This window comes from Primulina eburnea, chromosome 17 (genome assembly GCF_022965805.1).
Source record: "Primulina eburnea isolate SZY01 chromosome 17, ASM2296580v1, whole genome shotgun sequence".
NCBI lineage: Eukaryota > Viridiplantae > Streptophyta > Magnoliopsida > Lamiales > Gesneriaceae > Primulina > Primulina eburnea.
Window position 1 is genome coordinate 7,323,076 of NC_133117.1, and position 13,133 is coordinate 7,336,208.

Here is a 13,133-nt window from a genome sequence, read left to right on the forward strand (position 1 = left end):
GCATGCCTGAGTTTGTTTTGACTGAAAACAAACGAAATACTGACGCGGCGCGGCGGAGACGGAGTGCTCTTCACTTTCTTACTTTTTCTCTCTTAATTTCTTTAAACCAAGCATGCACCATAATTATTATAATAGCGTAAAAATCGTAAACGTGATGCATGAACATTTAAAAATATCATGATTTGTGCTCAGGGCGCTGCGAGGACCAAAATCTCACCCCGGGTGCAAAATGACCATTTTGCCCTTGGAAACCCAAAAATTATCGTTTCAACCCTGGACCTCTAAAATTGACCCGAAGCTTACCAGACTCATTAAAATAATCCAAAACATTTTTAAAAATATTCCGAGACGTAAAATCGAGCCCAAATTCATAACTTAACTGATTCGTTTTAAAACTTGGATCGGGGTCCCGGTTTTAACCCGAATCGAACCAAAGCTAAACCGAAACTTTCCCAACTTCTTATCATATTTTAAAAACACTGTAATGCTAATAATATTATAACATCAGACCCAAAAACCATCGGCTGATATTCCGAGAAAAGAACAAAACTCTCGGCCCCCTCTTTGTAAAATCATCTTCCAACACACGGCCACAATTATTAAATATATTGGTCCCAACTTTTACAACACTTACCACACATCTAAAAGACCTTAAAATAAATAAGACTTCACTCCTAACCCCCTCGGCCACTCTCCAGAACATGCAAAATTCTCGGCCAACACATTACCCATATTCCTTGCAACACATGGCTCCATTTCTTAATTTTTCCTTCGGTCCCCTCTAAACTCAACACCTATCCATCCTTTAAATCCCATTCTTATGGCTCTAAGAGAGCTCCTAAACCAAGCTTAGCCGAAACATAAAGCTGCCGAGCAAACCAAGTAGAAATGATCGCTTACACCATGGCAACCGAAGACCCTATTCCCTTGGCTTGCAAGATTCGATCCTAGCAACCCGATGGCTACCTGCTCTCATACTCGACTCTAGCATAAATTTCCTTAAACCGAGACATGGTTCCACCCTCTAGCATCCGCAACCCACAGCCCCTTGCACAGAAATAAGTAAAACACGAGCTGCAACCACAACCCGTGAGGTATAATGCCAAAACCGAAAAAGAAAATCCATGAATAAGTAAGGACCGAGCAATTTATACACAGCACACATAACACAACACATATATGACGCAAATGATGCGAGAATGGAGATACTTAGCGTGCCTTTGATGATTGATGAACAAAAATGAGAGTCAGGAGGCGCCGGGAGGATTTCCTAAGCAAGAACAAGTGCAAACCGAATCCTCTCGGCTGGTGTGGTGATGAAACCAAGAAGAAAAGCTTATGTAAGTGAGGGTTGTCGGCTGGTGGGAGGTGTCGGCTACTTTGAGTATTAGGTTTAGGTTAAGTGAGTGATTAGGAGATTATTATATAGTAAATAAATAGTTAATGGGCCCAATTTTGTTTAATTAAAAGATTAAAAGATAATTAAGCCCAACGAGCTTAAAAGTTGGCCCATTAAATCCAAATACAATCTCGAAAAATATTTCATGTGGAAATGATTTTGAAAATATTAGCCGAACCATTAAAAGGTCATCCGATTTGATAAAATTTGCGTACCGCTAAAATAAAAATCTTGCAGGTAAAAATACCCAAAAATTTCCCAATTTTGAAAAGTACACTTAAAAATATTTTAACTTAATTTATAAAATTAAATCATGTAATAAAATAATTTTTCTGAAAGTTCTCCGGTCTCCGTTCCTCGATCGAACGTGAAATACACCTAGAAATCCTAATGCATTAATTTTTTAAAATTTTAAGAACTAAATTCTATCATGCATGAATTATGCATAAAATGCATAAAATAATTAAACATAATTTAATGAAATGAACATGCTAAATTATCACATCTTAATTAAATCTTTATTAACTTATCTCAATACTCCATCTCCAGTCCGGCCTCACTTATTTAACTGAAAAGATAACAATTAAACTATTGCGTAAAATAAATAAATTTAAAGAAAAGAATTAAATACTCATACAATAAAAATCATTTTAATTTTAAATACTAAAATTATGCATGGCTTATACGCAGTCTAATTTACGGGTTCTACAACTTATATACCTTAATTTCAAAATTGTTTCTCAAATTAAAATTCAAGCAATTGATTTTATGTTATATAATAAATTATAATGAGCATAATATATAGAACTAATTGAACTGATTTTTTTTTTTAAAATATATATATATAAGCACCACGTATAAGTTATAATAACCTAAAAATCAACCAAATTATGGAATTTATAAATGCATAAATAATAATTTATATAAGTGAAGCACACTAAAGATAAATAATTATCAATTTAAAATATTTGTGACTAGCTCATCAAAATATTATCAAAAATAATGAACAATAATATTGATAATAAAATATAACTTATAATATTCAATTTAAATATTATTTAATCTCCTACAAAATTTTTTTACTTTTTGTTTTAGAATTATATATCATAGATAAATTAATTTTTATATACATTAGTTAATGAATATTTTTTTAAAAAAGTATATAATTTATATTTTTCATTAAGCCATCAATTACAATTATATATATATATATATAATGTATTTATATGTATAATGATTGTATATTGTTGGGATCAGAAAAAAAATATACATTACTCTTTTAAAAATATTTGTTTTTAAAATTTGTCTTCAATCGTTTTTAGATGGTTGAAAGATTTTCTCAAACGGTTAGAATATGAACCACGTAAAAATTGTGGAAGACGATTCAATATTTCTAATGATATTTTTCAACCGGTTGGCAATCTAAACAACAAGATATAGTTCGAAATGTAAAAACTAGTGAGAAGTAAAGACACGAGAATTTTATGGATGTTCGGAGAAAAACACTCATACCCCTTTCTTCCTCCGTAAGAAAGATTCCACCAAAAGACTTGTCTGATATATAATTTTTTTAAAAAAATTACTACTAAAATATTTAAATTTCTTATTATATAGCTAACTCTCTTAATTTTTCTATCAGATTCATATTTTATGATATTATTAGTACATTAACATTCATGATTATTGATATAAATTATACTAAATAATTTAATAAAGTATTTACTTTCAATTCTCAGTTAAAAAATCATAAAATATATTATTATTAAATTTAATATTATTATATTATTATATATTTATCATGTTATTGTACTATTGCATATATAATTATTTTGTTCTTATATCTTCTTGTGATACTATGATTTATTATTAATTAGAAATTACACTAAAATATAATTATAAAATTGCATCAAAATCACAAAATAACATGTAGAAATAAAATTAAAAGGATAAAATATTTAAAGTTGGTATAAAGTTGAAATATTTGAGAAAATTAATATAGAAATTACATTTTATTCTTGAAGTGATATAAATTATTACAATCAATGTATATTGTAGTGATAATTCATTAGCATTTGTTAGACTATTAATTATATATTATATGAAATTATTAGGCTACTAATTAATTATATATTATGTGGAATAAATAAAAATATTTGATATTTCATTTTGACACTTACAACAATTAGAAATTTACAAATATATCTTTATTGAATCTAGGATTTGTATTGATGAGAAGGTCATTTTAATTGTTTGATAATTGGAAAACATGACCAATGATCTACACTTTTGTAGGTATATAAATAAAAAAATATTTTTATTATCAGACATATATCCATTCTTAATGCATAGATTTCCCATAAATTGTATAGAAAATTTTCATGCAATTAATCTAAAACACACAATTTAAAGGGATAGTAGAAAATTTACAATGAAAAACTTTGTTATTCTTTTTACACTGTTATAAGTATAATAGTTAAATATATATTCTTTTAATATTTTAATGATTTTTTTAAATTAAAAAATCTATTCTTTTAATCTTTTTTCTAAGAATTATGTATCAAGAAAATGTTATTTCTCTAATGTATTTTTTTTTAATCAAATATCAATTCAATTTTTATGTAATATTATTTTCAAAATTTCTTATGTAGCAATTTTCTATTAAAAACTAAAACACTATTATGATCTTCATGTATTTAATGATTGTGTAGAAATTTTTTTGCAATTAATCTAAAAACACACAATTTATGAGAATAGTAGAAAATTACAATGAAAAACTTTTTTATTCTTTTAACACTTTTATAAATATAATAGTTAAATATATATTCTTTTAATATTTTTAATGATTTTTTTAATTTAAAAAATCTATTCTTTTAATATTTTTTTATAAGAATTATGTATCAAGAAAATGTTATTTCTCTAATGTATTTTTATTATCAAGTATTAATTCAATTTTTATGTAACATTATTTTCAAAGTTTCTTATGATGAAATTTTATATTAAAAAATAAAAAAAAACTCTATTATGATCTTCATGTATTTAATGATTGTGTAAAAAAAATTTCATGCAATTAATCCAACAATACACAATTTATGGGTGTAGTAGAAAATTTACAATGAAAAACTTTGTTATTTTTTTACACTTTTATAAGTATAACAGTTAAATATATATTATTTTAATATTTTTAATAAAAAAAATATATATTTTTATTAAAAAATATATTCTTTTAATATTTTTTGTAAGAATTATGTATGAAGAAAATATTATTTCGCTAATGTATTTTTTATTATCGAATGTCTATTCAATTTTTATGTAATATTATTTTCAAAATTTCTTATTTTACAATTTTCTATTAAAGAGTTTTTAAATTATAAAATTATGATAATATAAACTCTTCTAATAAATTTATTAAACTATTTACTTTCAATTTTTGTTTAAAAATCCATAAAATATGTTAGTATTAAACTTCACATTATCATATTATTTTATATTTATCATGTTATTCTACTATTGGACATACAATTAATTTTTTTTTATAAATCTTTTTGTAATATTATAATTTATTTATTATTTAATTAGAAATTACACTAAAAATATAATTATTATAATAAAATCATTAAAAAAACATAGAGAGAAAATTAAAAGAATAAAACATTTAAATGTAGTATAAAGATCAATTATTTGATAAAATTAATATAAGAATTACATTTTATTATTGAAATGGTAAAATTAATACAATCAATGTATGTGGTAATGACAATTTATTAGCATTTATAACAATTTGACATATATATCCTTATATGATTTTTTGAATTCATATTAACAAAGTATATATCCTTATATGATTTTTTGAATTCATATTAACAAAGAAGACATTTGTGTCTTTTCACAATTGGAAACAAATGGTGATCCACACTTTTATAGGTATATAGATAATGATATTTTTTATTAAAATTTATTATTTAACACTACATTCCTACACTGGATAACTTGTACAGGGCCTTCTTTGTATGAATTGTCATCAAGCATATTTATGGCATTTTATAAAGTAATTATTTTTTACAGATAATATTTTTGTACACACATTTCAAATGAACAAATGCAAGCAGCCAAATGGTTGTTCAAATTACACGAGCACAATCACTAGCATCACATATCAAGACTACCTTGCCTTCATTAATCTGGCTTGCTAGCTTCGGCTGAAGGGTGGTATACTTTTTATCGACAAATGACGCCGCTTCTAAAGCATGGTTAGCGTCTACAAATGCAACGCAGCAGCCTCGAAATCCTGCTCCACTAAATCGAGCTCCATACACTCCCGGGGCCTTCACCAGAATCTCGTATAACTGAATAAGTGGTTCGCTACCTATAAAGAATTTCAATGAAAAGTGAACCATTCTACAGCTTTGCTCGACTGGAAAACGATAATATACAAGTCAATCATACCACATTCGTAGTTCTGTATAGAACTCAAACCAGATGCTGAGATTAGTTTTCCAAATTCCTCAAGATTCCCAGAAGCCCAAGAGTCGAGTCCTTGAATTATTACATCCAATCAAAATATAAAATAATCCCATCAAATTTTGAGACTAGCAGCTGGTGGAGAGGAGGGAAAATTGTTTACAACGGAGAATGGTACCATTCAAAACTCGCTTATTCTCTGAGAAATAGTGTTCTGCTCTTTTAGCAAGAATGGGATCCAATTTGCACTGGAAGCAAGTTGTGAAGATTAGCTTTAAACACACTATGTCTCTAGAAGTATAAAATCCATGACAGTAAATGAGTAAATCGAATAAATGTTTCTATAAGAATGCATTAAAATAAGTACCTTGTGTTGTTCATAAACTTCGGACTCAACTGAACAAAGAGCATCAGATTACACATATCATGGAATCTGTTGTACAGAGTATTTGAAACGACAAAGTTAAGTCTGTGTACCGTTTGATAGGCGAGGCTCTAGTCCTTCATTTCCTGAAGCCCTGTAGTTATAACAAATGCATCAGTAAGGAAATTAACGCGAATTGCATTGTTACCTCATCAGTCATTATGTGCAGAAAATTGAATTGTTTGTGATTGTTGCAAATCACGATCAAGTTGAAAAGGCCTCTATTTGCCATGCTTTTAGAATTCCAAAAGGCCACAGTTATCAGAAGATAGCATGGTAAACTGAGCAAAAGTCCAATCTATAACAGAGATGAAGGATCTTACTGAAGCAGAGTTCTTGCAGCTTCTTGACATTCTGCAACTCGTCGATTGTATCCAGGATTAGTTGTCAATGCCTGCTTCAAGCCGGAAAATGCCAGCAAAATCTTGAATTTCTTGTTAATCCCGATGTTACATTGACTATTCATTTCTGGAGCCCGTACGAGTTTGTGTTCTTTGGTCTGCACAGGAAAAATAAGAATTAGAAGAAAGTTTTTCTATAATCCCGAAATCTTGTGTTACCACTAGTTGTGACGAACAGCACATGCAACTAATGGTAGGACACTGAAAACCAGAAAATGCAAATATAATCAAACCAATAATAAACTGCAGTCTGAATTGAAATCATCACCTTGCAGTTCATACAAGTTAAACATCCATAGCTTGAAAGCAGTATGGCTGACTGATCGAGTATGCCATTTTTCAATCCAAGATATTCATTTTCAATCAGCCTGCTTGCATGAAAATTATTTAAATTATGAAACAAAACTAGTTATTTCCTCTGTTTTCTGTAAGGATTACCATATCCATAATCCTCATGAACTTAATAAAGGAAGGAAAGTTACAATTTTCACATCAAACAACCATACCTATCATATTCTATATTTTCTGCAGGATCAACTGTAAGGTTATTTGAACTTTCAAAGGCCAGAAGATATGCCACACCAACCTGTCAAGCACGTAATGTAGAACCCGTTAAATCAGACTACGTATAAGCCATGCATAATTATTATTATTTAAATTAAAATGATCTTTTTATGCATGAGGATTTATATTCATTCTTTTAAATTTGTTGAGTTATTTTACGCAACAGTTTAGTTATTATCTTTTCAGTTAAAGAATAAGTTATTTTAATGAAAAAGAACGTTTAGGGGATTTGTTTAATTAATTGAAGTTAGTCGTAAATAAGTTCTTTTATGTCCAATAATTTAATTAAAAGCCTAAATTAAAATATGTGACCAATTGTGATAAGTTAATCTAGGCTTATTTTATTTAATAAATTATAACTTAACATATTAGTAATTTACTTTAAGGAATTAGCCGTGCATGCAAGATAATGCTAATGTCTATCTTAAATTAAATTATTGATTCACTAAAATACATAATAAGTGTGTAAAACTTTAAAGATTTAAAATTCAATAATTTAGCAATATTTCACCCCATTTATCTAGCAATTTTCGGCCACCTCATAGGAGATTTGATATTTATTTGGCAACTCACCATTTTGATTCTTTCCTTAATCTTTTCTTGGAGATAATTCCCTCACCATTTAATCTTCAATAATTAACATTTAAGCAATATTCCTACCTTGTACCTAGACTAATAATCGGCCATTCACCCCTCAATTATCCCTCAAATCTTTTGGTATCATAGCAACTTCCTTATCTCTCAAACTCTAGATAGAAAGATTTGATCTTGCCATTTAATCCCTCATTCATTCCCTAGCCTTCCTCCCTCCTCATTCCACCGAAAATATCAGTAGCAAAACCTCTCAAAAGTCGTGAGAAACAAGAGAGAAAAACAAGAAAGCAAAGCAACTCCGTCTCCTCCGCGCCGTGTCGTCGTAATTGATTTGTTTTCGTTTCAAACAAATCCAATGCATGTTTATATTATCTCTTGCTCTTCAATCAAGTCATATACATATTTTTAAACCATGTTTCATTCAGCAAAACCGAAATCATGGTAGAAATTTTCGAAATCATGTGCAGATTTTTTCGGCTCTCACTTGTTCTTCACGGTTTTGGAGCGTTTTTGTGATTGTAGGGGTTGGTTCGATTCCAGGCATTCAAGGCTGCATCTAGGAATGTCCTAGGATGTGTTAGGGAGGTGCTGGTCCATCGGTTTGAGTCCCCTCGCCAAAAGCAAGACGAAATGGACAGCAACTCCCATAGTGCAACTTTTTGTGTTTCGATTTCTTGTTAGGTGTCTAAGGGAGAGTTCGGACCTTGGCTGCCCTAGGGGCTGTAGCCATGGTTAGAACCCTTCTTTGACATGTCTAGGACGTGACCAAGATGACCTTTCATGGCTTGGTTCACGTTCCCATCGGTTTTTAAAACAAACAAGAACAGCACCCCATCGGTTTTTCAATTTCTGATTTTTGCTGTGTGAGTTGTCTTTCGGTTTTGTGGTGTTAGGTGGGTTGTGGTTAGCTTCTAGCCCTTAGCCATGACTCATACAACACCTTAGCATGTCTAGCATGGACCATGGTTAGCCTCATAACCATTGGATCCTTCATTTGACAGCAAAACAAGCTACACCCCCACGGTTCAGCATGTGTTCTCGGTGGGGCTTCGGGTTTGTCGTAGGTGTTGGCTTGGATTGTGATTGGCCTAGGGCCCTTAGCCATGGTTCAGATCATACCTAAAGATGTTGGTAATAGGCTTTGGTCGGTGGTTCAAACCCCAATGGCCGATAGTCTCAAAAACGAAACACGAAAGCACAAGAGGTGCTGCTGTATTTTATTGGACAGCAGGTTTAGCTTCGGTTCAGAGGTGTCGTTTGAGTTCTCGGTTGGCGTTTAGCCCATGGTCTTGGACTGGACAGTACCTTATTGAGTTAGGAAGGTCATGTTTTTGGCCGTTCATGATTTGGTTAAGTTTAGAGGTCGTATGAGAATTTACGGTGCGATATGCCAAAGTGACTCTCGAAAGAGCGTTTCATGATTTTGGCCCCCATGCACAATTTTCGTGTATTACAGCCCTTGGTATTTATTTTCCAGTATTTTAGGCGTATTTTAATCATGACTAAATGATGGTTCGATGTAAGTTCGGGTTGGCACGGAGTCATGGTTAGATACTAAGTTTGTTGGCGTAATAGTCTCGTTTTTGGTTCGATTTTTTTGAAGTGTTGGTCAAGTTAAGTTTAATTTTCATGTTTCTCATGTTAGAATTAGGTCGCAGCGAGCCTGGAAACGGTCCAAACTCAGTTTTCACGTTGATGAATTATTTTAAGTTGTCATTTTGAAAAACAGTATTTACTTCCGCTGCTACTTTGAACATTTAAACTTTTTATCAGTTTATTTTATGAATGAGGCAAGCTATTTACTTTTAAAAAAAAATTTAAATAATTCCGCAAATTTACAAATACGAAATACGGGCATCTACACGTAATCCGACAGACGATAATATATTAGTTTTAACCAAAGCCTTGCAACTCAGTCACGACAACAAATGAGTGAACAAACTAGTTTGGTAGGTTAAATAAATCATCAATGCAGTTGGCCAGCAAAGAGAAGTAATGCTTACAGCTGCGGAAGAGCTAAGGCCTGAACTGTCTAGCCCCTCAGCACCATAAATAAATCCAATAATACCCTGTAAATCAATACAGAGACCGTCCTATACTGAGCGAAAAGAATAGAGCTATCCAAACATCATGAAATAACACATGGATGGGCTATGCAAATAAATGACAAGCTCTTAAAAATACAGAAGAACCGAAGCTGTCCGGTTAAAAAGTATAGAACATAGAAAATTTCAACTCCTTCGTCAGCACAATAGTGAAATAATATTATTCACTACAACTCTGATTATTTTAAATAATTTGAACAAATTGATTGCCAAATAAAGCAAACCAAATCAAATGGAATGGATTAGCTCACAGAAAAATTACTTACAGTTTGAAATCATCTTGTGCTCATTTCTAGTGTACCAAGATCTTTCCATCTTTCAGTAAAATCATTCTATTTCAAAATCCTAAATCCTCTGTGTAAAGATAAAGGGAAAAATACATACCTTTTTAATATGGTTACCGCTCTTCTGTAAGGCAAAAATCGCTCCTCTGGCATAATTTCCCCAGCTATATACCTCCCCAGGACCAGAACCATTTGGTTGGCCTGAATTATTCAATTTGATAGCATTCTTTGGCAGCTGTATTTCATCTACACTGGGAATCAATGGTGTGAACATACCATGTCTTATAATATACTAATTAGTTCGATTTATATTAAAGATTTCAATAGAGAAAACAGTCTTCAATCACTAATATCTCAACTAAACAGAAGAGAATAAAGAAGTATATTATAGAGAAGAAAAAGTTCGTGAAACTACATCTTTCAAACATTATCAATTGTTTTAGCACTACTTATTCAGTGTTTTTCAGCTGATGAGAGGTTTCTTGATTGGGTAGCGGAATAAATTCAAGCGAAAAAGATTGACAATATAAAAAGGAAGTTACAGAACATAAGATATCATGGCAAATTATGCACAATGAGATGGAAAATTTCCCCTTTTTCAATTAAGAGTAGCATCAAATTATATGCTTTTGATCATTACCAGAACCTAACTTCTCCCTTGAACTGTCCTGATTGTATTACAACCTACAAAAAAACATATTTTTCCTGTCATCAGGCATTGTACCAAGGAAATAATGTTGATGCTGGTGAAATATCTAAAACATACTCATTTGTTAAACCAACCATACTGATGTATTACATTATAAAAAGAATCTTAGAAAGTCGTAGACATTCTACATCATTCCTATGGTCTCAATATCTCTTCAAAATAGCAAGTGATATAAATGGAGCTGACTGTCTTTTCAATGCCCACAGCTACAAAAGAAAAATACCTCAGAGTCACTGGATGGAACAAATCCTAGAAGTATACCCTTATTGATTGTCATAGCTGAAACAGTTCCGCCCTGTGACGATACAACATTTATTGAGTAATAATTCGAGAATCGGTAACTAAAAAAAGCAATCGGATCAGATCCCTGAATAACAAAAGCACTGATGTACAAAAAGAAATATTAGAGGTAGGATTTAGTGTTTTCTATATCAAGTCATTCTGAGTACAAGATAACCGTTATGATGTCCAAAAAATAATGCGACTTTACAGCTTAAATTGGGTTTCAAATACATCAGACATAGTCGCCGTTTATTAACTTAAAGATGAAGTATGAATGTTAAGCCAAAAGTTAGAGGAGAACACAAACACAAACCTGGTGGTCAATATGAGCACCTAGTGGACAAATCCTATAAGGGGATACGACAACTCTGACCTCTTTGGCATCTCTACCAGACATTTCAGCAACCTTTGTCTTGATGAAATTTAACTGCAACAATAACAAATTGGTAATAAGATACAACTAAACTAGCAGTCAACTGCAGAATCTGCTTGCAATGTAGAAAACTACACATATTTACTTCGATTAAAATTTCACAAAGAAATGATAGAAAAGGAGAAAAGGTACCAAATATTCAATTTTAGAAATGATCAAAACTGGAAATATAAATTCATTTAAAATTTGGAACTTGGATTGGTTACGTATAGTTGGATCTAGTGAATCCCTCTTCTGTATATTGTATATTCTCATTCCTGTTTGAAAAATAGATTTATTGGCAACTGGAAGAGATGCGCTCTCACTTGAACAAGTTCACGGCAAGTGGCGATGCCCAAAACACTACTAAACAGGTTTAAAGTTCCTCGGAATTTCAATGTTGGACAAAATTCCTTGCTTTAAGTTCAAACCCACTACACTTTTGAAAATAATCTATCAATTTCTTACCCAAATAATCTCTCAGATTTCATCAAAAGTCGTTACAACAACCAGACATCAGTACAATGACAGAACAAAAGGCAGAACGAGATTCATTCTTTTGATTCCAAATGCACTATGACATACAAATCATACTAAGATCAATCATACTTTGATCTCCTGTGAATCATGAAATCTATCGTCAAATCACTATCTTTAAACGGTCAAGTTGCACAAAAAATAAAGAACTCAAGAAAATTATATCCCAAATAAGAAAAACAACATACACATTGCATACTGCAAATGCCCACGACCCAGTATTAACCAACCAAATCAAGATTAAAAGAAACTCACCTCTGATTCAGAAGGCCAAGACATTTCACCCATTTTCCGAAACAGGACACAGAAATTCCAATCCAATGGCTTTTTTCTTGAACTGGGTTCTCTCCTGTACACGTTTATTTTCGCAAAAATTACGTGAAATTAAAGCAACAAGCCAACAACGGATGGTAAAGATGAACTGTGAGGATGAGGGTCGGTTGAAGGGGCATTGTTGTGAATGGATGAATTTTGGATTTGATTGGACATTGATTTGGATCCATTAATGTCAAAGAATATTGATTTGGATTAATTAACATCACGTCTTATATATTAATCAAATTATATATTTGGTGACATCACGTCATCTAATCAAATTATATTTTTTGGTGAAATCATGTGTTTAAGTTGGCAGCCGTTCTATTCTTCTAATAATATTTTTTTTCATGTGCGAATGTGTGATCGAACATGATCATCCAACACTGAGAGAAGTATTCGAGTTGTTGGAGTATCACATCTTATATCTAATCAAATTATACATATTTGTAACATGACGTGTTCAAGTTAGTGGAGTAGGTGAATGTTTGACTAATATTCAGAAGTTCAATGCTTTTAACGATACTTTATCGGATGGGTTTGTCGCACATGGTCATCCAACACCAAAAAGAGTGTTTGAGTTGACATAGGAGGTAAGTGTTTGACTAATGGTAAGGAGTTCAATTCCCTCTGTCAAAATTTTTTCGGA

General features: G+C 31.2%; 1 protein-coding gene across 1 annotated transcript; it reads right to left on the reverse strand.

The window, feature by feature from the left end:
- Positions 1 to 5,398: 5,398 nt before the first annotated feature.
- LOC140818548 (galacturonokinase-like) lies at positions 5,399 to 12,681 on the reverse strand. Its single transcript, XM_073178543.1, has 14 exons — positions 12,425 to 12,681; positions 11,534 to 11,647; positions 11,162 to 11,233; positions 10,870 to 10,913; positions 10,330 to 10,480; positions 9,844 to 9,909; positions 7,189 to 7,268; positions 6,951 to 7,050; positions 6,605 to 6,780; positions 6,335 to 6,375; positions 6,225 to 6,253; positions 6,036 to 6,105; positions 5,843 to 5,932; positions 5,399 to 5,762 (listed from the first exon to the last, which is right to left on the reverse strand). Exons 1-14 carry the CDS (start codon positions 12,455 to 12,457, stop codon positions 5,518 to 5,520), a joined length of 1,311 nt encoding a protein of 436 aa, XP_073034644.1. The 5' UTR covers positions 12,458 to 12,681; the 3' UTR covers positions 5,399 to 5,517.
- Between the last annotated feature and the right edge of the window lie 452 nt (positions 12,682 to 13,133).

Excerpts from the sequence above, each read along its gene's own strand:
- LOC140818548 (XM_073178543.1), bottom strand. The coding sequence starts at position 12,457 with ATGGGTGAAATGTCTTGGCCTTCTGAATCAGAG. Across the intron at positions 10,481-10,869 it reads AAGGGAGAAGTTAGGTTCTG|TGTAGATGAAATACAGCTGC; the intron begins GTAATGATCAAA and ends ATTGATTCCCAG. Across the intron at positions 6,376-6,604 it reads GCTGCAAGAACTCTGCTTCA|GGCTTCAGGAAATGAAGGAC; the intron begins GTAAGATCCTTC and ends TTATAACTACAG.